A 27,987-nucleotide genomic window follows, 5' to 3' on the forward strand; every position below is an offset into this window, starting at 1 on the left:
AGGGTATTTAAAGGACAGTCTTTCTTCCTTTCAAATTGCTTGTATAATTGCTAACCTTGTCTTATTCCACAAACACTATGCCGTAACTGATAGCAATTTAGTTTGAATTACTCCTTTAAAGTTAATGAGTGCTAGGCAGGTTTCTTTTTCAAACTTCAGATCCTTTTCAAAGATATCGAGTGTCCTGTTTCCAGCTATTTAGAAATTAGGTAAACATCTTCCCAGGATTATAGTCTTCTAGTCTTACAATCAAGCCATGGTCAACATTAGTTATAGATTATTCCGGCTGTCATGACAACCCATTAGTGGATGTAGGAGAGCAATACACCAGCATATGTCATCATATTTATATCCTGGGTGTGCTGTGACACAACATCCACTAGGTGGCTGCATTACGACAATCTCCTGTGATTTCCTGTGGCATAGTTTATTACTGCGCTTGCTTAGGTGAATACAAGCTCTCCAAATTAACAAGTACGTCTGAAGAGCCAGTGTGGAACCAACCTGAAAAAAAGTGTCACAACTGTTTCATCCCGGCTGAATGGGCATGAAGGTGAACTTGGGAAGAATAGGTCCATTAATGGATCTGAACTTCTGGAGCTTATTAAGTGAAGCCCTACAGATCTCTTCATTACCTTGGATGAAGCCAAGTACATGTACTAAAACAGGAGCTTTAACCCACTGATTAAGATAAATCTACAACAGGAGGTGGAAATGATTATGACGTGTGCTAATTGGGATCAACCTCTGTGCCAATGCCTGCTTAGCGTCATATGGCTCATCAGCAGAGGAATCAAACTATGAAATGTGAAATTATTAGCACCTTGACAGGACGTCTAAGCCGCCACGTCAGTCTCAGGATTCCCCTGCCAATAGCGTCGGTCACTTTATAAGCCTAAGTATAGATCTAGCTGTCCTCCCGATCTGCCTGCAACAACAGATCTCGTCCAACAGATGTATCGAGACTTGTGAACAGCTGGACTGGATACAAGCGACTGAAACCGGTGGCATTCTGCCCCAAAACTGACAGGCTTGCTGGGTACAGTGAGGACACAGCTCTACATGAGCCCCAAGCACACAGGGGAGGTGCAACCAGATTATATTCCACGGAGCATATGCCTTTGGCCCTGTGGAGATGCCGGCAATTGACTTGCCTGTCTTAGCTTACCTTAGCTGCACTTTCTGGGTTGGTGTTCAATAACATTACTTGATTAGCCTGTCATTGCCCAGGTTTCCCTCAGCCGGCTAAACTGACATCCGAAATGGACCAGAGCTTCTACTGAAAGGTGCTGGACTAACGATGAATTTACTCCAGTCCTTCGAAGCCTGAGATCTGACCTGAGATCTGACATTTCGAAGCAGATATGGCGACTGATTATTCAAAGGTGTGCAGGAACGGTTAGGAATAAGACTGTGGGTGATCGTGTGCAGGCATTGAGCGATGGAGATGTGTAGGAGCCCATTAAGGCAGTAAAATGCTGCTTGATTTAGCGAACTGGTGCACAGAGGCAGAGTTCAGCACCTGAGTGGCTCCCCAGTGGGCTGTGTTGTCCAGACAATCTCCCCACAAAAGAGTCCCCTGGGCCGGGGGTTGCCTACCTGCCCGGCAGCGAGGGAGCGCCTTTTCAGGGCTTACCTACACTCTCAACTTAATTTCACTCCGCACTCTCGCTGTATTTTCACACTCACAGTGTTTTTGTTTCTCCTCGCTGTAACGACCGAGATGGAAATCTTTGAATGACGACTGGTTTTCCCTCATCGCAGTCCAAAAATAGCGACAATTACTTTGCACCTTTAGCTCAGAGAGAGAGAGAGAGAGAGAGGGAGAGAGAAGGAGGGAGGGAGGAAGGAGGGGAGAGATGGGGGGGGGGAAATGCTTCCTTGCCTAGACCAAACTATTTATCTTCACAAGCAATTAAAGAACTGGAGCCAGCTGACACTGAGGGAGGCAAGCTCACTACAAGCTGAGAATGTATTAGATGCTTCACATTACTCTCGATTAGCCTAATCCTAACCTTAGCCTCGCTCGCAATCAATAGGCATGGCTAACACCTGCAGTGACAGCAGTATAAATGACCACCTTGACATGTGAAGTCTAACAGTATGTGATTCCATTGCGACGGTCTGACCAAAACCGATCAAAGCACAGGAGGATGCAGAGGGATGGGGGGGGGGGGGGTTTCTATGGTTACCCCAGATTGCACACTGACTGGCTGTAATCCATCCATTGAGCTCCATGAGTTTTTTTTTTTTACAATAGCCTCTCTTAATCACAAATAAGAAAAGCTTCAGCCTGCCTATTCATATAATTTTTAATTGTTTATTTTGTAACAGATTCAGTTAATATTGTTGGTGAAAGCTGAACGCGGAGGGATGTGAAGAGCAATGGATCTACGGCGTTTGCATCCTCTTCTCCCCGAAATCCCTCAGGATACTGTAAATGCGTTACACAGTGGCCATCCTGTCCGCTGCCAGAAAGGCGTTTGGTACAGTGGAGGAAGTGCCAGACAGAAACTGCGAGCAGAGGGTACGATATCCGCCATTCGCACCAAGGGCCCCTAATATCTGTCAGTGGACTCTCCCATGTGAATGGGAGCTTAAGGTCTTTTCACATTAAACTGTAGTGTCTGGACATAAAATTATACACACAAGCACCGCCTCTCATTTGAGAGCTTTCTGGGATTTTCTGAGCAAATTCTCTTTGTGGGTTTTCTGGGGGGGAAAAAAAAACTGTTTTTATTTTAAAAGCCATTTATTTCTCAGTGAGTCCATTAAGCCTTGTATGCTAGTCTTTACCATCGATGGCAATAAAAATGGGACCCATTTGAAATAAAAAAAAGGCAGAAAAGAGGATTTTATGTGTCCTTACTGCTTAGTTTATCCCAGATTACTTGATGATAAACAGAAGCGAATCGGCTGGTTGGTTTGTCACAGTTTGTTGTTTTGGATTTTTTTTTTAGTAGTTATATTTTTAGAACAAAGGGACCAGCAGAAAGCAGCCACTGTAATCGTGGATGTAATAATTGGTCTGATCTGCCCTTGCTGGGCCAGGGACATGTTTATGAATGTTTTGTTTGTGGGTAGTGCAGGTGGGGTCAATAAATCTGGTGCCGCTCCGAAAGCTGGGACAAGCAAGCCGCTGACCCTCCTGGCTCACAGTCACATTCATCTGTGCAATGAAAGGGACAGGCTTCATCTGGGGGAGGGAACACCACCCCCCAACAATGAACCTGCTTTTTGCAGGACGGCAGATGACGAGGTCCGATGCCAAGTCCTCTCTGCCGGCCCGTGTGCTCAGGTTACCCGAGTCGCCGTGGACACCGGCTCACTACTTGCATGGGTGATTGTTCTGAGTGGTGGGGGCCATGGGTGGGGGTGCCAAGGGGGCGACGGGGTGGTGGTGGTGGTGGTTCTGAGGTACTTAACGTCTATTGTTAATAATATCCAACTGTATTAATTGCATCTCTTAGACACGTGCCAGGATTCCTCGTCTGCATCAGCTGGTGAAAATGAATGAAGGAAGGTGTGTGAATATATATCAATCCATTCATCTGTTTTCTAGCTGTTTATCCAGTATAGCTTCACAAGGGTTTGTGTATGTTTGTGAGGACAGCAGCTGGAAGGTGGATGATGTGTAAGTGTGCGTAAGATTACAGGAGGAGGTCTGAGACCTGACCAGGCAGCGACGGGTGCTGGGTAAGAGGTACACCCTGGACAGCATGCTAGTCAAGTGCTGGTATAGGTAACTGATTTATTGGACAAATTACATTCAGTGGCCATTTTATTATGTACACCTGCTCATTAAAGCAAATATCCTACTCTGGCTGCAATGGGATGTGTACAGGCAGGGTAAAGTGGTTCTCGTACTGTGTGGCTCAGCTATAGCATAACTGCTCTTGCCAGACGTGGTTGTTAGAGAATCTGAGAAACAGCCCGACTCCTGGGATTCTCATGCAGCACAGTGTCTGGGGTTTATAGGCAACGGCGTGATGAATGAAAAATGTCGAATCAGAAGTTGTTCTGTTGCCAAAAATCACCTTGCTAATAAGTTCACAGGAGATCGGCTAGACTCATTAAGGCTAACAATGGCAAGGAAAAAAATAAACAGCTCAGTATAACAGAGGGGTACAAAAGGCTTGTCCAAGTTCTTATCTGCCCTTGAAGTAGTTCTGAAGACAGAAGGGGAGGGGTTCCTTCCTGGCACCCGAGGCGATTCTGGGGGCCCCATTTAGAAGGTTCCATGGGGCCCCAAACTCCGCCTTCCCCATATATTACCTTTATTTTCCTGTGAAGTATAAACGTATAATATCAATAGAGTTTAATAAATGCAAGACCTTTATTTTTATTTTTGTGAAGAACAGAATACACAAGTAAAGCAGATTTCTCACTGCAAATTGCTATGTAACCGGCGGGCCTCGGGGGCCCCCTCCAAGCTTGGGGCCCCAGCCCATTGCCTGCCCTGCCTGTCCTGTCGCTGTGCCTCGGTCTGGCACTGCATAGGGTATGTACCTAATGAAGTGGCCATTGGCTGTAAATTAGAGTGGGTACAATTATGGCCTCACACTCCCCTGACTCTGCTTCTGCAGCGTCTACATCCTTTAGTCCTGCTTCTTCCTAGGATTCCCAGTCTCCTCACTCAGTTGATAAGCATGCGGTTAGGTGAACAGGTGTTTCGAAGATGGCAGTAGTGCGTGATTTTATGGGTGAGTGTGGGATGGGTTCCCGTCCGGGTTGTGTCGGCAGTTATACAAAATGGATGGATGTCACAGGAAAAAAGTCCAGCAAAAGGAAAAAAAAAATAAAACATTTTAATACTTGGCAGATATACAAATATATGTTGTGGCGGTGGCATGAAAAACAATATTCCTGAAGAATTATGTTTCTGACAATGATTATGTTGTGCGCACACTTTGGAGAGACAGTGCAGAAAAGTCTGAAAAACTATGTAAATGGATTCCAGACTGTACTGCTTGATAGAAACTTTATGAAAGTTACAGCAAAAAAGGTCATCTACTTTATTTTTTTCATTTTTGATTCCTACTTTACAGGGCAGAAAAGAAGATTCTTAATGTATTTGGGACAATAAAAAGTGTGCATGTTTTCATCAAATTTTCTTCTTGTTGTTTATAGCTTTATCATGTGATAATTGAGCCTTAAATTCTGGCCTGTCAGTATGCTGGGATGAAAGGAATCTATTCATGTAGGACTCAATAGCAGGTTTTGTCGGTGACTGGGACCTTTGATTGCTTTATTTTAAGCTGGGAGAAAATTTCCCAGAAGGAGCTGGAAGTTAAAAGCGCTACAGTTTGTTGGGGCAAACTGGTCCTTGGGGACAACAGACGGTGTACGTTTTTGCTCCCTCCAAACTCTCAGGGAATTAGCAAAGAGCAAAACTTATGAGTAGAGTTTAAAATTTTACTGTTTGTTTTTAAAAGTGTCGAATAGGGGAGCAGTAGCCTATGTCAGTGACCTCAAACATCCGTACCGCTCACCTAGAGCCCTGAGGTCAACCGATCAGCTGCTGCTCTCCATCCCAACCAGCTGCTTGAGGAGGAGAACAGCTTTCTCCCTGGCCGGGCCCAAGTTGTGGAACAGCCTCCCTCTCCATGTCTGATCTGCCCCCACCATTGAATGTTTTAAGTCCAGACTAAAAGCTCATTTATTTGCTGCGGCATTTGAGATAAATGTGCTGTGTACTTTACTACAATTTTTGTAAGTGTAATGTTTGTTTTATTATATGTGATATTTTACTTCATTTTGTTTTATGCAATTTGCTTATCCATTGCTTTTTATGCGTACTGTTTTTATTGATGTAAAGCACTTTGGTCAGCCACTAGATCTTTTCAACGGTGCTATATAAATTAAATGACTTGACATGAGAAAAAACGTGGACTGTCTGGGGGGCTGAAGGACTGGCTTAAGAAGCACTGCATTAGGGCAGTGAGGGGCTATTTTATGGGAGCTCAGTGGCTCCCTTTACGCCTCCCTGCATGTTATTCAAACTGAGGCATTTGGCGTCACCAGCGGGGCCTCTGACGAGCCACACGTCTGTCATTTCTGGTGCCATTCAGAAAACCGTGTCCAAGCCGGGTTTCTCATGCCAGCATCCGTGGGATGATTTACACCAGTGGGGTTTTCCAGACCGTACGAGGTCAGCTGAGGTGACTGGACGGCGCGTAAGGGAGGATGCCGCGGGGGATATCGCATGCACCACCTGAGACAGGGTGGGGGAGGGGGGATGTTTTTCCTCTTATTTTATATCGCTGCCAAGTGAGTCTAGTCTGATGCAGGCAGCCACTGGGTGCCAGCAAATCGTCTCAGCTGGGGGATTTCCGGAAGGCCGGCTGCTCCGCGCTGCATTGTCCAGATGACACGGGTGAGATCTGGACTCCTTATTCCGGAAAGAGGGAACATGGCTGTAGGAAGGGTCGGAACAGACCCCGATGACAGCGTGAGCGACAGCTGTAAAAACGGGACCGATAAGGATAAAATGATTTTGAATCCTCAGCCTACTTATGAGAATGTTTAGAGGAAGCACACTGATTTATCTGCCCCTGTTGAGGAGCCAGGCAGAGTCTCTTAAGCCAGTGACCATATCCTTAATAACAAGCATTTCTGACAAGTCAGGCAATTAATTAAGTGGATATATATATATATATATATATATATACACACACACACACACACACATACCCTGCAAGTTTATCAATGTATCACAGAGTAACTCCTTTTAAGCAGGAGACTGGAGGACTGGAAAGTAGTGTTAAGTATATTTTGGTAACATTGAACAAGTTACAATCTTTCTTCATGAATTCTCTCTTCATCTGTGTGTTGTCTTGATTCAATGCTTGATTCATCCCTCTTGTTTATTGAGGAAAGTAGAGGATATGCTGCTGTTATAGCTAAAACAATCTTGCGCAATATAATAATCACGTTTGTCATTTTTGAAAACTTTAACTCCTTTTTATATTCGTTCTTCAGACACTACGACTCAGATTTAAACTCATGAAAGATTCTCGTTTAAATGATACATAACCTATTTTATTTTGCTCCAAAAATTAAGAGATGTAATATTGGTTGTTGTACAGTACATGTTCACCTTTAAGGGAGTGTTATACCTCAGCCATTCTTGCTAGACAACAAAGAGGAAATAAGGTGACCAATGTTTTTTTTCCCCTCTTCAAAAGTCTGCCAGCAGTTACATTTTGGTACCAATAAAATTGAAACTCTATTGTTTTATTAAAAATATTTGCATGAATATCAGTTATTTTGCATGGAATGATTACAAGTAATAGAAAATTCTCATTGTTTGTTGAAGTATTTTTTGGTGAAAAATCACCATGTCTTCCACTATTACACTGTTTTGGTAAAACACAATAAACCGCACATAAGGGACCCCTCAGTCTACACCCATGCTGTTCAGTGACTGCACCTTGCCCTGTCTGGTGATTAATAATGAAGCATATCTTGCTCCCATATCACAGTAGAATGGGAGATGTATTACCAGTCTGCCAAACGTACTTTCTAACTCACAGTACATATAAGACTTACTTTTTTTCTTTTTCACACCGAAAAAAACATTCAACTATATGTTTAAGTACTTTGTTATGAAGCCCCAGTTTATTGCTGATAGATGATATATACGTACAATCAAACAAGCCTCGGATCTCGTGGGTCATAGCAGCCTCAAGCTTCAGCACTGTCACATTTGTCATTGCGATGTGAGCTTATCGTCATTCAGTATTTGGGAACATCATATTTTCCAGTGGGGGGGACATCCATGTGGTGTAAATTCACAGTTATGGGCCGTGCTTGTCTTCCTCAAATCTGTGTTTCATTTCCATTTGTTTTCTGGATGAACCAGATGGGCAATAAAATGCAGAGACAGACGTTTCAGTGCTATGAAGAGCACTGCATTACGATGGCCTCATACTTCAGGAAGTGTGAATTTGAACATGCAATTTTATATCTGACTGGAGCAGGCACAAATAGGCCTGCATTTAACATTTGTTCATGAAGATTTGCGGAAAAAAAATCAGATTTTACCAAAAATATCAGCAAAAATTTCAGTCCTCGATTTTTTTTTTTTTACCATTATGTTTCAACTTTTTATCCATCCATCCATCCATCATCTTTCCAACCACTTATCATGGTCGTAATTCATATGCTATTCAATATTCATATGTGCTGTTGCTTAAGGGTTCCCAGTTCTTTTGCAAACATTTTTTCCCCCATTGCTTTATGGAACATCTTCAGAACCATGGACAGGTCCACAGCTCCAAACTGCCTTTCTGTTTGGCATAAAAATGAAGCCCTTAGCAAAAGACAAAAGGCATACTAGAGGAAATTTATTTATTGGGATATATAAGGCTATATCTTTTGTGACTTATACGGATGTACAGTTCTCAACCTATATTGAAACTATGTATAGTAAATTGTAGTAAATATAAACTATATGTGTGTGTGTGTGTTTATATATACAGTATATGTGTGTGTGTGTGCGTGTGTGCATACGAATGTATGTACGGGCGAATGTGTATGTGTGTGAGAGAGGGAGTGGGAGTGTGAGTGTGTGTAGAGCAGCGAATCAGCAATATCCACACGCTGATCCCTCTCTCTTTTTACTCCGGGATACACATCTTGTTCCCCAGGCTCCAGGTACCGGAGCTGAGAGCGATAAAGCCACAGGGTAACGTCACTCCCCTCCAGTCTTCCATTCGCCACCGCCAGCCACATCGCTCCGGAGGACAGCCGCACCGCATCCATTTTCGGCGCTATTTGAAATGTTTATCCAACTAAATCCTACCGCATCTTTTTCCCCGATTCCTTTTTTTGGTGTCGGCGAGGTGTTTCTACAAGGCGAGGTTTTTCACCCCGGAAAGAGAGTATTTGAATAGCTTAGAAGAAGAAGCAGAAAAAAGGTCGCAGAAAGTAGAAGATTGCGTGCAGCGAGGATGAATAGTGACAAAGGGGTGATCGCTAGGCTACAGCTATTGTAACTTACGAACGGGATCGCGGCGATAGCGTGTTTACATTGGGACAAGGGAAGATATTTTTTAATCATGCCTGTTCGCCGAGGTCATGTTGCGCCACAAAACACGTTTCTGGGCATCATAATACGGAAATTCGAGGGGCAGAGTAAGTATTATGCAAGCATGCAAACCTATATAGTATTGCACATGGTGTACATCTTATATGCTTCAGTTAGAAAAGTATTTGTGGAAAGTGAAGCATCGACAGTATTAGCTCGTACTTTTTATGTGCTGAGACAATCAACAATAGATGTAGTCGGGCGCAATTACGAGATGAATGACTGATCGTCTTTCTTTGTACTTCGTGGAAAACCCATTGTTACTGCTTCTTTATAAATATTAATAATGCTTTAAAGCCGGGCAAATTAAAACACATTGATTGTCAGTTGTAATTAATACATAAAAAATAAATATATGATCAATTGCATGTCTGAAAAACATTTAGCAATGTATTAATACATTTAACACTGTGTTAATATGTGTGCATATATGTATAGGCGCACGCATTGACAGCGTAACAGTCTGACAAGTATAACAGTTTCTGTTTGTACAAGTCAATTAAGTTATTTAACAGTGCAATAAAACGCAGGTAAGACGTGCTGTCGTTATAATATTACGATCTGGGCCTCGCATGGATAAAAATAAACACACGCAATTCAGTGCAAACTCTCTAGCAGTGGAGGTTTAATTCAGCGATATTTATAACTGCATAACTGTGTGGGCTGCATTTTTCCATATCTAATAACAAGAGTTTTACAGATTTTCAAAACTGCATCCAGTCCTAACATCCTCTCCATTTGCTTTGCAGATAAGAAGTTTATCATAGCCAATGCCAGAGCTCAGAACTGTGCGATCATCTACTGCAATGATGGCTTTTGTGAGATGACCGGCTTCTCCAGACCGGACGTCATGCAGAAGCCGTGCACCTGCGACTTCCTCCACGGCGAGCTCACCAAGAGGCACACCGTTGCCCAAGTGGCTCAGGCCCTGCTAGGCTCTGAGGAGAGGAAGGTGGAAATCACCTACCACCGCAAAGATGGTGAGTGCTGAAGCCTTCTCAACACTCAGACACCCTGCTTTCTTCGTGGCCATTCAGAAACTCAATCCTTGTACCCTACCAATTGCTGTAGAGCAGTGTTTCCCAATCCGGTCCTAGAGGACCCACAGGCAGTCAATGTTTTTGCTCCCTCCGAGCTCCCTGCCCGGACAGTCCACATTTTTGCTCCCACTCAGCTGGGAGGGAGCAAAAACATGGGGAACACTGCTCTAGAAGCCTTGGTGCTTGACTCTGCCATATAAACAGGCAGCTTAGAGGAGTAGAAGCTACAACAGATCATAGTTACATGCAAAACTGCGATTTACAACAGAATGACTGACTGTCAGGTGCCTGAGATTTGTGGTTTGATTATTTGAGGTCACTTGCGTGACCTAGTGGTGAGAGAGAAAGGTTTAATCAAAGGAGTCGTATTTCTTGTCTAGGAGTGAGACAGCTGACCTCTCACATTGACCAGTGAAGCTGCCAAGTAACAAAGAGATTGTATAACAGGGTGTAATCAGGGGTGTGGCAGATGTACTGGCGGAACACCAAACATTACAGCTCCGCATGCTCTGTCACAGGAAGACGGCTCAACAATATTAAAAAAATTATCTTATCTTTTCCTCTATTTCACAGCTATCAGTGGGGAAGCACTTCCCTTTGAAATAAAAATTTAATAAAATTTTACATTGGGCAGGTGGTGAATCTATTTCCAGTTGCCACTGGATCAGGTCACACATCTATGGTCCAAAATGGAAGGTGTTCGTGTGAACATACATGAAGAGGAAATTGGAGATTTACAGACTTACAGAAGGTTCATTGGAAAGCTCTCAGAGGGAATTCAGTTCAATTCAATTTATTTTTATATAGCTACTTTCACAACAATTGCCCCAAGGCACTTAACACGGGCGTGTTGTGATGCATCACAGCATCATTAAGAAAGGAAAGGATTGATTAAGAAATGAAAGAAAGAAAGCCAGATAACAATGGAGGAGTGAAACCAGAAACTTCTAAGTAGGGAGAAAAGAAACTCCAGGGGGGTCCAAGGTCAACAAATCCCCCCCCCCCCCCGCCAGGGTATGCTAACATTATTGAAAAAGAAAGAGTGGGCAAGGGCAAAGCCAAAGTCCATCAGCGAGTCAGTTCTCCATACTGGCCTGTGATGGGTGGCAGACTGAAGTCTGCACCCAAAATGTTGCAGTTCGCAAGTCACACCCACGACTCCACACTGGGCACCATCCAGACATGTGGGAAGTAAGGCAAGGAGCATGGATGGTCAGAGCATGAATAGACACATCAGTGGACAAGCATAATAGATAAAAATGGCATATACGCCAGCATCAGCAGCCATAGATACAGTGTGTTAAGTTGCAGAGAAGCTGAACTGAAGCAATAGGAATTCCTACGATCTCTGACATTGGTTTACCCGAATTTAATTCAGTATTGTGCTTTTGAAGGAAATTCAAGAGCTAATGTTACTGGAGGCGCTGTAAAAGTGCAACGTTTTCCTCTAGCCCCAACGGAGCCTGTGCATGTCCTCACACGTTCTCCAAAATCTGATCTCTAGTAGCGTAAATTTTCCCAAATGACAAAAGTGGGACGTAAGGTGCCAACAAGATGGATGGCTTCTTATTAAACCACGAAATGCTACCTTGAGACTGAGGGGTGTGGTGAGGATATAAGACACAAATCACAGAGATATGATTCAGTTCACCGCAGAAGTAGGCAGGCTACACCCAGGCCGGAATGGGTGCTTTGCTATTGGTCAGGAGTGAGGGAGGGGGGGTATTGTATGCTCAGCTCCCGCACAGAAGGGACAGTGTTTGGGGGGTGCGGCCACGGAGAAGCCAGGTGGGCTGCTACTAATGGAGCGACTGGGGCAAGGAGGAGAGAAGTGCTACTTCAGGAATTTTTACACTTACGCCATCAGAATAGACTCTCACCTGCATCATCGCTAACACAGTTTTAATGAGGACACAAATGCCGTACATGATATTGATTTACAGTCCCGCTTTACGGTGAAGATAAATCATTGTGGGTGTGCTATGACGCCAAGGTTTTGTCAAGTCAAGATGCGACCAATCGCTGTCAGAATCGCTGTCAAATCATGAAGCATCCGTAATCATGCGACGGTATTTTATCATCAGTGGCGTCAGAGGGCCATGGAGATTCTGCAGATTCTGGGAGCCCAGAACTTAATAGGGGCCCTTAAATCAATCACCCCCCTCTCCCCCCACGCTAGTTGGGGCTTCAAGGTGACGTTTTGTCAGGGGGCCCAGAATTTCTAAATATGTGCGTGTTACTTGTATGTATAACAAAGCCTCCCGTAGGCACTGTGGGTTGTGGGTTCGAATCCCACCCAGGCCCCGATCTTTGTGAAGTTTCCATGTTCTCCCAGTCCGTATTCCGGCATCCTTCAGCTACTCAGGTTTCTCCTGCAGTCTGGTGTCATGCAGTCAGTGGGTGATTCTGAATAGCTCATTCTGTGTGGGCGCCCTGTCATGGAATGCCTTCCTCTTCAGGGTTCCCCTGCCGTGTCCTTTTCTAGGATGGGCTCCAGGCTCTCTGGATAAGTGGTTCAAATATAGATGGATGCATAATTTTTCCTTTTGGAAGAGTTTTCAGAATGAAAATGTGCATGTGGGTGCTTGTTCAGTTAGCGCTCCGATCCCTGTGGAGCCCCCGGTTGTCATGGCAGTGACAACCCCCTCCGTGCCCCATTGGATTTTCATATCCCCGGGTTCTAAGGAAAGGTCTATGACTTGAACTCTCACGCCTACCCTGGGCTCAAATTGACCCCAAAGGCACATGTCAGGTGAATTTTCTCATAGTAACATAATTATTGTAGGAGCGTGTAAGAGTTAATTCATTGAGGATTTTCCCAGTGTGGGCCCAGCTTCAACAGTTTAATACGTGTCACTTCTTTGCAATGTCTGTTCGGCGAACCATTAGTAAAGTACAATGTAGACATTTCCTCAAAATTTTTCACTGCATATTTTCTTTATTGTCTCTGTTAGCTTTTTAAAAGTAGATGATTTTATCTCAATTGACTAAAACAGCTTAGTTTTAAGTTTTACCTCTTTATGGTGTGGGAGTTTTACTCAAGAGTTCCTTCCTTTGAAAATTTGCGTAGTCTTTATTAGACAGGCACTCTTATCCAAAGTGACATACATTTTTTATGAAAGCAGGGTCAGACAGTCCCTGCAGCAATTAGGGGTTAAGATTCCAGCAATGAAATCACTCTGCCAACCCTGGGATTTGAAACGGCAACCTTCTGATCACAGGCACAGCATCCTAACCCGCCGAGCCCCACAGCAGCCCCACACACCGAGCCCCACAGCAGCCCCACAGCAGCCCCACACACCGAGCCCCACAGCAGCCCCACAGCAGCCCCACACACCGAGCCCCACAGCAGCCCCACACACCGAGCCCCACAGCAGCCCCACACACCGAGCCCCACAGCAGCCCCACAGCAGCCCCACACGCCGAGCCCCACAGCAGCCCCACAGCAGCCCCACACGCCGAGCCCCACAGCAGCCCCACACACCGAGCCCCAAAGCAGCCCCACAGCAGCCCCACACACCGAGCCCCAAAGCAGCCCCACAGCAGCCCCACACACCGAGCCCCACAGCAGCCCCACAGCAGCCCCACAGCAGCCCCACACACCGAGCCCCACAGCAGCCCCACAGCAGCCCCACTCGCCGCCTGCTCCCTCCTTCGCTTATCTTCCTCCTCTCCAGCTTCCTCCTCTGCTTACCCAGCATTGACTGCCACCACTTCACTTTGCTTCTCCTTCCTCTTGCATCAGGATGGAATGTTGTTTGACTTTCTAACTTACCAATTTCACAATTATAGGATTTTTTTATTATTGTTATTTTTTTACAAATGAAGTCTAACATTTCCCCTTGGGGGGGGGGGGGGGGGGGGGGGTTCTGCCTCTTCCACCACTTCCAACATTACGGACGTTGGATCGTTATTGATGACAGAGGTGCTTCAAAAAAAATGTCAGTCAGATGTATATGTGTGTCCTGATGGCCTTCTAAACCTGACTGGAACCGTCTGTGGGACAGATAGTATTTTAGGTAGGTTTTATATTTAGAGACTGAAGCCAGCTACAGGGATTGTTGTAAGAGAGCGAAAGATAAAGAGAGAGAGAGAGAGAGAGAGAGAGAGAGACTGGTGTTCAATTGTCTGGCCATCATTAAGCATAAATCAGAAGAATCTGGCTGAGAGCTGAAGACAAATTGCCACTACACATTACCCAAGTGAGTATAGTACATTTCCAAACCTCAAAATGCTAAGAGTCAGTCAAATGCTCTTTCCTTTTTCTCAAGAATGGGGCTGGACAAAGTCATTCATCCTTTTATCACATTCAGGAACAATGTAAGTGTCCTTACCTCCTGCACTCCTTTAAGAAGGTGTGAATCCTTGCAGCAGGTCTATACGAAGCTGAAATGAAGGCATTTCTGGCCTGCAGGTGATGGCTGACATGCGTGTGTTTACTGTGTTCCGGGAGGGACGGCTATGTCCTCCTAAGCCTAACCGCGCACGCGCTCAGTCGCAACGTCTTTGAGAGCTATGGCCTCATCTGTCCCCCTAATTGTGCCATAATTATAATTATGGAAACCTCACCTGCTTCTCTATATTGCTGGAGTTCTTATTCTTGATGCAAAGGCAACTTGTTTTTTTTTTCTCCTGATCTTCTAAGATCACTTCACATCATCAGCATATTTGCAGAGCTGTCTGGTTCTGTGTTCCCTGACAAAGCAGTACTTGATACTGCCATTCAAGGCCATTCAAGATGGTGCACACTCACTCGCACGCATAGAGACAGAGGGATATCTGGCCCTTCATTGCTCTTTTGCACAACATCTGGTCTGGTTGCACGAAAAGCTTCAGCAGCCTGTAGGATTCTCAGTTTCCTCCATGTCTCCTTTTGCCGGAATGACGCTCGCATCTGAAAATTATCAGCACTGCCAATCACAGGGCCTCGTTACCTCCTGTATCGTCAGTCTCTAATTTCACACAGATACTAGCGGCAGATCTCATCTGCGGGCAGAACAGAATGAGGATGCTCAGACTTACTGGTGGCTGAATTCGAGCCGAAGTGCAGGATCGCGTATAGCTATTGGCCTCACATCATGTCAGAATCCCCCTTCCTGAGCATTTCAGAATTATCATCCTGAATAATGAATCCGGTCTTTTTGGCAAAAACAATGAATCATTGATGAGTGGAGTTCTCGCTGAACGCATGAGCAGCTGTGGGGGCCGGGCTTTCCCCACTCACCCCCCCCCCCTTCACTGTTCTGCCCTCCTGCATCCTATGGCGGGGTTGGATGACAGAGGATTCCGGCGTGCGGCTGACCTGCCGAGAAGCCCGCCTCGCTGGCCCTAAACATGCCACATGCATTTTTTATTGCCACCGGCTTATCCTGTTACCTCCGCTCTGGGCAAAGCGGGATGCCTTTCCTCATACCATCTCTGGCATAGTTCTTTTTTGCAGAGTATGCGGCCAAAAGAGGGCTCTTGGAATCATGTCCGTTTCATTTTACGCTCAGGTGACAGTGGCAGGCTGCTTGCTGATCCTGCCGCACGAGACTCCTGACATTACCGGACACGGTAAATAGGAACAAGAGCCACGAGAAAGAGGTGTTTACCCCAACCCAGATAAGCGTGAGGTGCTGTGCTACAGGACATGCCAGTGCTTTTCCCCTTTTTTCCCATTTTGTCATGGCGGCGAAGGCATGTGCTGGTCCTGCTGATGAATATGTAACAGGAGGCGTGTCAGAACACTGGAAACAATGCAGATGGGGGAATGCGACGCTCAATATGCTTGCTCTAAAAATTGAGATAGGATATTCTAGCGAGTGGGCTGTTTCCATCTCGGGTGGCGGGGGGAAAGAACACCTTGATTGCGATCCAGTAAGCGGCGAGCCATCTGCTTTAATCATCAATGTCTGCAGCTTTTCCAGGAGTGTTTGCCCACTGAGTGGCCGCTCTTCTGGCTTTTCTCGCCCGCCCGGACCGTGCCCTCTCGTACCGTGCCGCTACGTCTCACCCCCAGACGTCGCCAGCGGCAAATGCAGCGTGACAGGTGTAGCCGGCTGGGGGGGGGGGGGTGAGCTTTCGAGACTTTCCTTTGAGGGCTCGCAGCCTACCTAGCTGCAGGTGCATGGTTGCATATAACCAGAAAAGCTGCAAACAAAACAACGCATGTTATATTTAGAGTGTCGGGCTCTCTCGGGACACTATGACACTATAAACAGATACCAGGTATATTCATGCACTTCAAGTACTTTTCAGTATTCCATCTACATTCATAAATAGTATTGTTATCGCACGTATCAGACACTGCGCTCATACCAATATATCTATGTGTGGATACATCCGGATGGCTATGGGTTTGAATACTGTGGTCAGCCGAGTAATTGCATCACTGTTGTGCCCTCGAGCCTCGTCTCACCCCGCTGACTGACCCTGTTCTCTGATCACTATGACTTGCTCACTTCTCTATACAGTAAAGGTGTCAGGGTCTTCCATGGAGAGCAAAATGGGGTACTAAAAAATCAAAGACTTCTTGTGTACCAGTATATACAAGTAAATGAAATGGTTAGATATGTACAGATATACTGTTTTTATGTACCACACATATCAGTTTATAACAGTATATAACAAATACTAGTGGCAGACCTGCTGTTATATCAGTATATATCAGAGTACACAGTAAGTATTCACACAGGGCTGGAAATTAAGCTGGCCTACTTGCCTGAGGTGAGTAATTTAGATGAAGGGCGGGAAGGAAAAACTGAACACTAGCCTACTGGCTAGTAAAAAAATTGCATGTCGGACACTTTTTATATTGAAGGCCAGTTAGCTGGTAGCGAAAATTCTTGCGTTCCACCCCTGCTCATGCATACTGTAATAAAGGTATATAACTGATACCAGGTATGTTCAAACACAAAATAACATTTCTGTGGAAAAAGCTTTAAACTTTACTTGTGCTCAGCATGAAATGAAATGGTTAAAATCTGAAGGCATGTAGAATAGCAGTTCACACACGAGAGGTTTGTCCTTGACGCTTTGGGTGCACAGAAAAATTCAGGTTTTTGCCTTGAAGCATCTGCTGGTACAAATGATGTGAGATCAGTGAGATCAGACCGGGAACACATTTGTGTGCGTTGAGCTGCATTAGTGGGATAATATACTTCACATTAATACCTCTCTGCAGTATTGCTGTTGGTTTCCATTGGCCTCGAATCCCAGGAGAGCCCTTGTAGGTGCAGAGTGGAGGACATCATGAAGATAAACAGATACATTTGTTTAACTGCGGCCACATCTTCTGCATTGAGCTCATGCATTCAGCATGGCCTTCCTGGATAGTAGGCCATCAGACAGAAACCTTACAAGCAGGCAGATGCAGAAGAATCTTAAGAAATGCAAAATTATTCACAGACTAATCAGAACGACTGTGCTAGTGCTACGGTTTAATGAACGGACTTATGTAATTTCATTAACCTAATTATTCGTCACGGTGACACAACAAGGTCTTTTCTGGAAGGCCCATGCCCAGTCCGTCATGAAAATACAAGACATATGTTCTGCTCCAGGTTGGAAGAATGTCAGTCAGTCTGTCCTGGGCCAATCACGGGCCTCCTCGCTAGTCTGGGAACCCTAAGTGACATCATTCCAGCCTGTACTGGATGTCCTCAGAGGGGCTGGCAGGGGGACAGGTTTACAGAAAGCCTTCTGCAGGAAACTGCTCACAGAAAACCATTCTGAATGAGTGGAAGTTCAGCAGTCGTGCTGGACTAGATTCACCAATGGAAGCAGAAATTATAATTCCGCAGACATATAGCTTAACATTTCAGCTTGACAGCTAATATATGAAATAAATTCTTTCATCTGTTTGTCATCCAAAACTGGGCATCCTGTGCAGGGTCATGAGGTGACCTGATCCCAAAGGGTAGAAGGGAGGGGATATCCTGGAAGGTGGTTCAGTTTATCACAGGACACACACACACACACACACATGTTTGTATTCATATCTCTGTTGGAATTGTACAGTCATTTCTACAGGAAAAACCCTTGTTCCAACAATGACGATCTTAACCCCTACCAAGCTCTAACCTTAACATTAAGTAACCAAACAAAATACAAGACTTTGCACATTTATAGTTTTTTGATAGCTGTCACAGATTTTTATAAAATTCACCAGGTTTTTATAACATTGTGGGTACAGTCTAATATATCTGTGGTATATATACATAGTTTTTTGTTTGCAGTCACAGACTGCAGATTGCTACAGGCTCATCACAGCAAGGACAAACAGACTCAAGAACAGTTTTTTTTCCCAAAAGCCATAACCACTCTAAACTTACACATACACTGACTACACAGTCTTAACCCCCCAACCCCTGGATTTCCTTCTATCCATCAACTGTGCAATATCCAGTATCTAAATGGTATTGATAATAACTGTGCAATATCGGTATACTGTACGATATCATCGCTCTGTGTCCAACATCCACTAATCATTGCACGTGATCATTATAACTGTGTAATATTTAAATAATGTGCAATGACCTACAGTTATTTATTCTTCCATATGTATATAGCGCCACAGAACTTTTTGCGCTAATTGTGTATTGTTTGTTGTGTGTTCTACATGCATGTTTGCACTGGAGGAGCTGCTTTTAATCTCATTGTACATGTGTATAGTGACAATAAAAGGCATTCATTCATTCATTTATTTTTATGAAATTAAGGTTTTCCTTGTGGGGGCCAAAAAAATGGTGCCCACAACGTTAGAATAGCAGGTGCTCAACACATTGTGTGGACCCTACAATGTAATCTTTACATGACCCACCCACCCAGACACACACACACTCACAGAGGTAGGTAGGTAATTCAAAACAGCACTTCACTGTAGGATGGAAACCGGAGTATCACATGGGCAAAACATGAAAATCTCCAGACAATCACATGGGTGGGTGGAAATCAAGACTCCCAACCTTGGGGTATGAATCTACAGAGCTACACACTGAGCCACCCACTGTAAAATAAATGTTCACCTGTAAAAAAAAAAAAAAAAAAAAAAAGACTATATGTATAGTTACAATGACAAGTTGTTGCTTTGGCGGAAAACCTGGACGATATGAATCCAATTACTTTGTTCTTCCAACAATACATGTACTCTTAATAATTTTTCCAGTTTGTCTTGGGTTAATTACCAAAGGCCTTTTATTTTTAACTAAACTGCTTTTCTCTGTGGTTTAAGATGAATTTTTTTAATTATGCATCCCCTGTTATGAACTGCGGGGCACGGACCGGGTAAGCAGGAGCAGAGCATCGACGAATGGAGGAATGAGGGATTTATTAGGGATTAACACGACAAAGAACAGTAGAAACATAAGACGTCACAACGTTAATGACCAGACTGGGGAAATATACTTTAACACGGACTTAAATACACAGGACTAATCAACATAACTAGAAACAGCTGGTAACACAGGGATTCCACACGAGGTAGATGAGGGGGCGTGGCACATAGGAGGATCGGCACCTGCAGGGCATGACATCTCCGCTCAATGATGGAGAGCTAACTGAGAGTGATGACTACAAAATTGTAAAAGAGTCTCACCATGACTCAGGATGCTCTCCAAGACCAAAAGAGCTCCTCTGAAACAGTAAAAACTGATTTGTCCGCTGATGAACTCACCCTCAGTACACACAATTTTACCACTGATGGGCTATTTCATTCGTTGCCGCAAGCTTTCATTTGTTGCGCCTGATTTGCATAGTTATAGCAAATTTACACGTTCATTTATACAGTTGAATCTCCTGCCCTCTCACCTCATCGGCTGCTTTAATGCAGGTTTCCAGCAAAATGGAAAGTTGCGCTATGCAATTATTGGAGGTGCAGCATAACGTTGCCATAGCAACAGAATCCCAGCTGCAAATATAGAATTGTGCTCTTCCGTTGTCTTATTCATGGCAACAGTCGTCTCCCTTCCCAAGGTGTAGGCATCATCAGAGTCACAGCGATAGTCATTTTTATTCATATAGAATGACTGCACAGGTTGGTGTCCTTAGTTTGGCAGCAGATAGCAAACATCAGACAGGGCGGTGTCTTTCAGATGGATGTAAGATCTATTAGGGTGTACTGTAGATCTACGTAGTTCATCTCAGTCGTTGCTGCTCTACTAACCACACCTGTGCGTGGGGGAGGGGGCTGGTGCCTGAGCATGAATGAAAGCCCCCCTCCCCCCCTTTAATATCCCCTAAATCCCCTTCTTATTATTAATATTCTTATTATTTTTATTATTATTGTTTAGTCAGGAGCCTGTATCATAAAGCATGACTTCAGCCAGATAACTTGACAGATTTCAAGCAGTCTGGGGTAAATGTAAGTGAACAAAGTCCATTTTAACTGGTGTCCCTTAAAACCCACAAGTTATCCAGCTAAGTAAGAAATCTGGCTTCGCGATACAGGCCTTGTATAATAAGGAGTACATGGTTGGGCACTGAGTAATTTGCTGATTCACAGGTCTGGGGTTGGAGTTTTAAATCCCACCTTTTCTCCTTATGTGGTTTTACCCTTCATGCATTTCCTTCAGATACTCCTTCAGATACTCCTTCAGATACTCCATGCAGTTACCTGGATTAGCATCTCTAAATTGCCCATAGTTTGTGAAATGGACTGGCATCTTGTCCACAGTGTTCCTGCACCCCAGTGCTGCCCAGTTCCCAGTTCCCAGTGACCCCATCCTAGATAAGCAGTTGGAAGTCAGTTTGTTGTCCAGCTAATGCCTTTAACTGACTGGACCGAGAGTTTAAGCTTTTGTGTGGCTGGATATTTCCCCAGAACACCTAAGGCTAAAAGCTGTTCCTGTTCCTGTTACATAATGTCACACTAAGGTAAAGCATGAATAAGGACAGGAAGTTAATGGAGAAGCAGCGGGTCTCCTCAACCTGAGGGATGCTGGAACGATGAGAACTTCAGGGGCGCGTAAGTGGTTAAAGACCGCTAGTTACTTTGGCCAAAATCATCCACGCAACTAAAGCCAAGTATCTGACGCAAGAAGGAACCATGCTTATGAAAATCGCATCTATTAAATATGAACGCCTCTGACAGCAAAGGAATATTTTTTTCTTTATGGTTGCAGTTCTGGTCTCTTATCATTTTCATCTGCAATTATTTTCTAAATGCTGAAAAAAGTAGGCAAAAGGCTTATTATTCCGGAAATGTCTGCCACACAAAATTTTATGCATGAAAATCTGTGTGTGTGTGTCACAGTCACTGTCTGGTGAGGGAGATTCAAGAAACATGGATTAACTGCACTGATGTGTTCTACCTGTTCTGTATTCGCGGTGTTCAGTGTGAGACTCCTGGTACAGCAACGCGTGACTGTGTTGGTTGGTGCCAAAATGGAAACTATTCTGGTTTTGCCTGAAAGCTTTGTGGTGTCCTGTCACTCTGTTCCTGTCTCACTGCAAAAAGGAGGCTCATGAAGTAAAATGCTGCTCTGCTGCTACTCGTCTGTCTGGACCCATCGAATAGACAGATATACAAAGTTTATTAAGATCTTTCACAGACTTAAAAGCAGCCGAACAGAGACCTGTTCCAGGATAGCAAATTGTTTGATTAAGGCGTCTGTTGCCTTGCAGACGGTAATCAGAGGGCCTGCTGCCCGGCTGTCTCTGAGACCATGATGGCAAAAAATGACCTGAAATATCATAAAGTAACATTAAAATGTTGCTTGCGAATGCTTGCTCTTCACGTTGAGTTCTCTCATTTTGGCCTGTTGTTACTTTCCAACCTAAATATTTCACAAATATATGTGCACATATAACATACTAACTTGAGTTACATAAATCAATCAATCAATCAATTTATTAACAAGTTCATTTTCAAATAATGCTGAATAAAAAAAATTCAAAAGACAAAAACATTTTACGGATAAAAAGGGACGGTATTCTTTTTAGAATGAAGCCTTAGAAACAGACAAGACAGAACCTACAAATTGAAAAGGGAAGTCTATTAATACAGGTAGGAGTGCAGCGTGGAGCGGGCCGGGGTATAGCACACGCAGTACTCCTGCTCTTTCTCATAGCTAATGAAGGGACTAGAAGGGCAGTCCGCTTGCTGGGTCAGAGTTCGCCTTTATTTCTGTGGTGAGAGGCAGCTCTGCGTGGCAGCTCTGCGTGAGATGTGCTCCCCGTCCCCTCCCTGGTTGGCCAGGAGCCACCGGCCGCTATCTATAGCTGCTATGCTGTATATTGAGTACATGCATTCGGGTGTGGAAGGAATACATTACATTTGCTGTAGGTATTTAATAGGTATATATACTCAGGATTAAATCTATTTATGCACAGTATGCATCATATAATATGTTCCCTGAATGTTATGTTGGTTTGAATAGTTGCGTTATTAGCATCGTGCTTTATTTGGTATGCAGCTCCTGCTCCCGGACTGCTTGCTCTCGTACCTGGGTATTTGTCGCAAGCTCGGCCCTCCTGGCAGCCACATGTTTGTAATGTGCTATCTGCCTCACTTGTGTGTCGCTTTGGACAAAAGTTTCTGATAAAAGAATTGCGGTACAAACCACAGATAAGACAGAGACACTGGACCTGCCTCCTCTACGATTTGATTGGCTACCTCTCTGAACCAATCATTTTGCGTACTGCACTGGGAACATTTTTGTGTAAGTAAAACTTCCATGAACTTAGGTTACTGTCATATATACTGTGTTCCTTGACACATACCGTTTCTATGAGAAAACATAATTCGCTTCACATTGGGGTAGTCATAATGTTTTGGCTATACTGTATACTGTAGATATGTGCATCACTCAGTTGTCTTGTTTTAGATTTAATAATTTTGTATTTATCAGGCCCTTTAATAATTATTGATGCCTGATGGAGAGAAACATGACATTATGTCATTCTGTGGTTCCTTGCTATTCAATATAATACTCTCTTCATGAAGCCATAACCACAGCAGATAACAAATATTAAAATTAGCCTTTAAAGGTAGTCTTGACGATTTATTGCAATGATTTGTTGCTGCTTTGGAAACGATGCAAAGCCCTGCAGTTCTGCGGCCTTTCTCAACAATGCCGGACAACAAACAGGGTCCATCAATCAAAGGTTTTTGAAAAGAAATCAATTTAGACGGTGAATATGATTACGAGGGGGGGTGGGGAAGAAATATTTATTGGTTACTGTCGGAATCACTCAGGTCAGGATGGGGAAGAGAAGCTTGGGACACTGGGAAGGGATGCGATAAATAGTTTTATTGGGTCGGGGGGTTTTTCTTTTAAGGGATGGGAACGCATGGGATCAACAGAACAGAGGATACGAAAGACAAATAATGAAAGAGAGTGACACAAAAGTCAACGTGAGTGCCTCTGCGGAATGTCAGGGTTTGGTTATCATCCCTCAGGCACGTCGAGGTAAACAGTAAGTCACAGTCACGTTTTAATTAATTTCAGAAGACAAAAAGTGGGGGGAGGGTGAGTATTGAGTAGGTTATGGGTAGAGAGATACCCAGTATCCAAGGTTATATGGAGATCCCTAACTCATATACCAGCTTCAAGGCATTCTGACAGATTCCTGACATATCAGTCCAACAGTTCATCATTCTATCCATCTGTCCGTCCATCCATCCATCCATCCATCTTCTGACCGTCTGTGTGCCCTGTGATAGGCTGACATCATATTTGTGCCCTGTGATAGGCTGACATCATATTTGTGCCCTGTGATGGGCTGACATCATAGTTGTGCCCTGTGTTTCCTGGGATCGGCTCCAGGCTCCCTGCGATACAAACATCATTTTAATATATAAAAAAACTATTGGAACTGCAGCTGTCTGGACACCCGGACAGTGTTACACGATAAAAGTGGAAATAGAATGGCACCATGGGTAAAAATAGATCCTGTTTGGTGACAGAGTGACACACAGGCCTGTACCTGCCCCGCATTTCAGCAGAACTGACTGCGAAGCCTTTCACTCTTCCCGTGACTGACTACTTTGTATAGTAACTGTCGGAAATGCTTTCTCTGCACATGGAACATGTCTTCCTCACAGTGCCTTAACGCTTCAGCAGCTGCTGATTTTGCTGCCTGTTGTGGGTACCTCAGCCTGGCCTCTTACCAAATCCCTCCGCCACGTTGGTGGCTGCGCTCAACCTTTCCCGCTATTGAAATATGAAAATTTCCTCTTGTTTGCGATGCTGCAGGTTGCAAGACGAGAGACCAATTAGGTTGCTGTTTGTTTAATGTTTTTTTTTTTTGGTTTTCAAGGAGAGCTCTCTTGACAGAATGGGGCTGACGTGGGTTTGTTGGTTTAGAGGGAAAACACCCCATAGTCCATTTTGCCTCCTTCATATGTATGCAGCGTCTGTGCAGAGTCTCAGATGGCAGCTTAAAGAGTCTGGAGGCCTTGCTGTCGGTGTCTGTTATTCAACTGCCATCGCGGTGCAGCTCCTCACTTTGGGCACACCAGCTGAATGGCTCAAAACACTGGATTTTCAACTCTGATTAACATCATTTGCCTCTGTCTCTCTTGATCTCTGTCTCCCCTCTTCTCTCTCTCTCTCTCTGTCACACTCACACACACTGGTTTGTAATTATATCTTTGTGGGGACTCTCTATTCATTTTATATGGGAAACTCTAATCCCAACATGACGACCTTAACCCCTACCCAGCTCTAACCTTAACCATAAGTAACTAAACAAAACATGAGACTTTTGGCATTTTTAGTTTTTTTGATTGCATTCACAGATCTTTGCAGGGACCTGAAAAATGGTTCCCACAATATCAAAAAAGCAGATTTTTATTCCGTTGCGGGGGATATTTGTTCCCCACAATGTAATATAAACCTAATCCACACACACACACACACACACACACACACACACACACACACACTTCTTCTCTGTTTACACACATCATGCTCTGGAACATCTTCATACCTCCATGCCTCAGCGATTTCTGGCCAGTTTTCTTAAAAAGGGAAAATAAAACAAAAATGGGGCCTCGTCTTTAAAGGAGCAACAGCCGGAGCGAGGGGTGTAGGAGCTCGGGGTGAAGGGGTGCGGGGTGAAGGGGCGAGGGGTGAAGGGGTGAGGGGTGGAGGGGCGAGGGGTGGAGGGGCGAGGGGTGAAGGGGTGCGGGGTCGAGGGGTGAGGGGTGGAGGGGCGAGGGGTGAAGGGGTGAGGGGTGAAGGAGCTCAGGGTGAAGGGGTGAGGGGTGAAGGAGCTCAGGGTGAAGGGGCTCAGGGTGAAGGGGCGAGGGGTGAAGGGGTGCGGGGTGAAGGGGCGAGGGGTGAAGGGGTGCGAGGTGCAGTGGGCCTGGCCTGAGGCTGTAGGAGTAGCACGTGACTAATGGCAAAGCAGCTTTTTATTAATTAGCGGTGGTGGAAATTAAGTCTAATTATATTTCACTCAAGCTGAAAGCAGAGCAGATGTAAGTGCAGCCATCTGTTTATATGTTTGCTGGAGCGACTGACTGGCTGAACGTAGAAAAGCGTGACACGTGATGCCAGTTATCGATTCATACAACCCCGGCACCAAAAAAGTTGGGACGTTGTGTTAAACATATATTACAACAGAATGCGATAATCTGCAAATCATATAAACAAATATTTTAATTGCAAATAGTACAAATACAACACATCAAATGTTGAAACAGATATTTTATTGTTTAATGACATATATATGCTGGATATGAATTTGATGCCATCGAGGCATTTCAAACAAGCCAGGACAGTTTACCACTGTGTTGCATCACCTCTTCTTTTAACAACACTATGTAAACGTGAACTGAGACAACTAGTTGCTGAGGTTTTGAAAATGAAATGTACCATTCTTGCCTGATATAGGATTTCAACTGCTCAACCTTTCAGGGTCTCCTTTGTTGTAAATTTCGTTACATGATGAGTGAAATGTTTTCATTGGGTGACGGGTCTGGACTGCAGGCAGACCAGTCTAGCGCCCGGACTCTCACTACAGAGCCATGCTGTTGTATACGTGCAGAATGCGGTTTGGCATTGTCTTGCTGAAAGATACATGGCCTTCTCTGAAAAATATGTAGTCTGGATGGCAGCATATGTTGCTTCAAAACCTGTACAGTATATATCATTCAGCATTATTGATGCCTTCCCAAATGTGCAAGCTACCCAAGCCATGGGCACTAATGCACCCCCATACCATCACGGATGCTGGTTTTTTTAACTGTGCGCTGATAACAAGCCCGTTGATCCCTTTCCTCTAGCCCCAGAGGAAGCGTAAATCATTGCATTCTGTTTTTATTTACATTTTAAACAGCATCCCAGCTTTTTTGGAAATGGGGTTGTACTTTACAAGATACTTCTGGGGGCTGTCGGTAGGTTTCTGCACAGTACCTCCATAAGAAGAGTCTCTGATTATCCTTTGCATCATATTCTACTGCTGGATTAGGTCAGTTTCAGTCTGGTTTAATAATAGCACCGTGGCTTCTCTGCTATGGATTCAGAGTGTCTTTAAGCAAATCCCTGCCCGAATTTGGAGCAACGCTCAGTCATCATTTGTTATAAAGCATTTGGATGGTTCTGGTGATTTAAAAAACAAAAAAAAAATCACGAATCAGCAGTTTCATGATTTGCTGTTTTAATTATATCAGACTCTTTACAAATTACCCACCTGCTGTAATGTACATAATACGAATTATTTGATGAGTAAAGTGCCTCTGTGGGTTTTTAACACAATCTTCTCAACAATAATTATTTTCCATAGACTGGATGATCCTTGAACATCAACATGATATTAACAGACCCTGCATAGTTGCAACTTTGTTGAATATACAGATGCTCCTCTACTTACGAACTTTCAACTAACGAACATTCAGACATATGAAGGAAGAGGACTGAACGTCCAAATTGTGTTCCTTGGGCTCCCGTTTCCTGTCCGCAACATCAATTTTTTTTATCTGTGCACCAATTCTGCCTAATACAACTTCTGGCCGCTAATCCCGCCGCGCAGCAGCGTAGCGTGCGTACTCCCAGCATCCTAGCTCTTTGTACTTGCGTATACCCTTAAAATGATGTTGAATAATGACTTACGAACACTTCAAGTTACGAACGGCTGTTTGGAACGTATCTCATTCGTAAGTAGAGAAGCGTCTGTACCGTGTATTCCTGAGCCACATAATAATAAAGCTAACATATATTTGACTTTTATATATCCTGATCGGGCAAAGCTGCTGTTGCTCAGTGACACACAAGGGGAAACTCAATTTCATAAAAAATCTGTAACTGCAATCAAAAAAACTAAAATAGCTGAAAGTCGTATTTTGTTTGGTTACTTATGGTTAAGGTCACCATTGCTGGGATGATGGTTTTTCCCAATGAAATGATTAGAGTCCCCACAAAGACATGAATACCTACTGTACATGTGTGTGTGTGTGTGAAGTTTGCATGGTCTCCTCAGGTTTCTGGGGTTTCCTCCAGATTCTCCTCTGTCCTCCCGCAGTCCAAAAACATGCAGTTAGATGAAATGGTGCCTGAAAATTACCCAGAGTGCGCAAATGTGTGTCCACAGAAGATCTTGCTTCCCATTCAGGATGGTGCCTTGCCTTGTTCCCCGTGATGCCTAGTATAGACTCACTCACTTAACAGTTATGGGATTAATTTTTTTAATTTTATTATGTAGTGCATAATATTATACTACATTACACTCAACAATCCAGGACTAAACGCTCTAATTCCCTTTGGCTAAAGTGAAGCTTATGACTAATTTCATCCAAATGGATAAAAGAGCATGACGTTACAGCCCATAATTCTGCATCAGTGAACAGAATGGTAACTAAGCTGGCTTGGTTTAGGCGGTAAAGGACTAAGGCCACTCCTCAGTGCATCGGCGTTACGAATCGGTCATCCC

The 27,987-nt window shown here is 44.2% G+C and overlaps 1 protein-coding gene across 1 annotated transcript in view; it reads left to right on the plus strand.

The window, feature by feature from the left end:
* Positions 1 to 8,680: 8,680 nt before the first annotated feature.
* LOC111852688 (voltage-gated inwardly rectifying potassium channel KCNH7-like) overlaps positions 8,681 to 27,987 on the plus strand; it is a 66,262-nt gene continuing 46,955 nt past the window's right edge. Inside the window, exons 1-2 of the mRNA XM_072700594.1 lie at positions 8,681 to 9,138; positions 9,841 to 10,071. Coding sequence (XP_072556695.1) covers positions 9,063 to 9,138; positions 9,841 to 10,071 — 307 coding nt within the window. The 5' untranslated portion in view covers positions 8,681 to 9,062. The remainder of the gene's footprint in view (positions 9,139 to 9,840; positions 10,072 to 27,987) is intronic.

Source organism: Paramormyrops kingsleyae, chromosome 16 (assembly GCF_048594095.1).
Source record: "Paramormyrops kingsleyae isolate MSU_618 chromosome 16, PKINGS_0.4, whole genome shotgun sequence".
NCBI classification, from domain to species: domain Eukaryota; kingdom Metazoa; phylum Chordata; class Actinopteri; order Osteoglossiformes; family Mormyridae; genus Paramormyrops; species Paramormyrops kingsleyae.